The 2,073-nt window shown below is 42.1% G+C and overlaps 1 protein-coding gene across 1 annotated transcript in view; it reads right to left on the bottom strand.

Moving 5' to 3' along the window:
- Positions 1 to 2,073, bottom strand: part of LOC106012310 — a 52,734-nt gene that overhangs the window by 47,537 nt on the left and 3,124 nt on the right. The window contains exon 2 of the mRNA XM_013084887.2: positions 925 to 1,059. Within this exon, the coding sequence (XP_012940341.2) occupies positions 925 to 1,059 (135 nt within the window). The remainder of the gene's footprint in view (positions 1 to 924; positions 1,060 to 2,073) is intronic.

Below are 2,073 nucleotides of genomic sequence, written 5' to 3'. Positions count from 1 at the left end.
TATATATACACGCACACAGAAACACACCTACACACTCACGTACACACATACCCACACACACAGGCGAAAAACATAAATTACTTATTCCCAATTCTCAAAATAGGCCAAAAGCTCGTTATTTTAAAAAAACAAATAACATAGACAAAACCAAACCGTTCCACTGTCTATCTCATCCAAAACAATGTAAAGAAACATTCTTTAAAAGGAACCCAAACAGTAAAGACATAACAGAATAATAGGGGACAAGACTGGACCAACACGAATTCAGACAATGTAGCCAAAAATTAACGACTCCAGCTTGTATTTAATAAGGGGTCATAACCACAGAAATAGGAAAAGGGTGGTCGTAACTCGGGGAAAAGATCCGACATGGGCGTTTTTGTGGGGACACACTGTGACTGATGTTAGCCACACGGGGTTGAGGTGGAAAGGGGGGAGGGGGTGGAGGCGGGGACACTATTTACAGGGTGCCTGTTGGGTGTAGTGTTTAATCCTCTTTGTACACGTCGCAGCTAGGACAGTCCGCCATCTGTTTGACAATGTCGATACATTGGGCTAAGGGAAAGGGTGAAGTATAAACTGCGATGTCGTCGTTTTCCTCGTTACACAAAAAAACCAACACTTACAAGTTGAAAATCTTCAAAAGGAAAACCCGCACGTGCCGTCTTTCCTGGTGTCGTTTGCTTATTGGTTCTGTGATGCTGTAGCCGATTATGGGTAAAAGGAAAGCGTACACTTTCAGAAACACATATATCTAGCATCTGAATTCAAAGTTGGCATTAATTAATCTCCACAGAAATTGATCGTTTTGGTGTGGAGCTCAAACCACCGTAAACTAATATACCACCCCCTCCCCCAACACACACACACATACACACACACACACACACACACACACACACACACACACACACACACACTGACCTTGTCGGCGATGCCCCCCGGCAAGATGGTCTTGACCACCACCCCGGTACTGCGGCCACCGATGATGCCGAAGCCCAAGCCACTGCCGTCATTGATGAGGTCGATCACTTCCAGCTGCGTCCAGTCTGTGCTCAACTGGGGAGGAAATCAGACATAAATTATTTTAAACAATTTTTCGTTGCTATTTATTTGTTTGGGTTTGGATTATTTTTTTTAAAAAGATGTCTTTATGGTTATTGTTTTGGGAGTTTTTTTTTTTTTTTTTTTTGGGGGGGTGGTTGTTGCAGTTTGTGTGGGGTTGTTTTTTTTATTTGTTAGTTTAAGCAACTGCCGTCATTGATGAGGTCGATTACTTCCAGCTGGGTGCAGTCTGCGCTCAACTGGGGCGGCAATCAGATTTATGTTGTTAATCGTTTTGTTTTGTTTTGTTTGGTGCGGTTTTACGTTTTTTAAAAGGTTTTAAAAATTATCTTTTGGGTGTTTTTTTCCTTGGTTTATTTGTTTGTCTGAGCCACCGCCGTCATTGATGAGGTCGATCACTTCCAGCTGCGTCCAGTCTGTGCTCGACTGGGGAGGAAATCAGATGTTCGTTTTATTGTTGCTGTTTTTGTTTTGTTTTGTTTTGGTACAGTTTTCTGGTTGTTTTATGGTCTTTGTTATCTTTTGGGGTTCAGTTTGTTTGTTTGAGCCACTGCTGTCATTGATGGGGTCGATCACTTCCAGCTGCGTCCAGTCTGTGCTCAACTGAATTGGGAAGGAAATCACCAGTTTATTGTTAAGCCTATCCATACGCCCTGGGGTAATTCTGTACCTCCGGGGTTGTATTCTTCCCATTTTACAATACTTCTAGTACGAAGATCTCTTTGAAACTTTCGGTATTTCTCAAAAAATCATTTTCACAGACTGCTATAATGCAAAGCTTTCGGCTCGGATTAACAAGTCAACTTCCTCTTTGGAAAGTGGTAGCACAGTGGCACAGAGTTCCCCACGTCGTATGGATACGAAAGTTAAGCACGACGTACAGATAGGGTCAACTGTCTTGTTTTGCTTTGGTTTGAGTTTTTGTTCTGTTTCTAAGGATCTGTTATTGTTGTTGTTGTTGTTGTTGTTGTTGTTGTTGTTGTTGTTGTTGTTGTTGTTGTTGCTGCT

This window comes from Aplysia californica, unplaced genomic scaffold, assembly GCF_000002075.1.
Source record: "Aplysia californica isolate F4 #8 unplaced genomic scaffold, AplCal3.0 scaffold00325, whole genome shotgun sequence".
Classification (NCBI taxonomy): domain Eukaryota; kingdom Metazoa; phylum Mollusca; class Gastropoda; order Aplysiida; family Aplysiidae; genus Aplysia; species Aplysia californica.
This window is presented reverse-complemented; position numbering and strand designations above follow the sequence as displayed.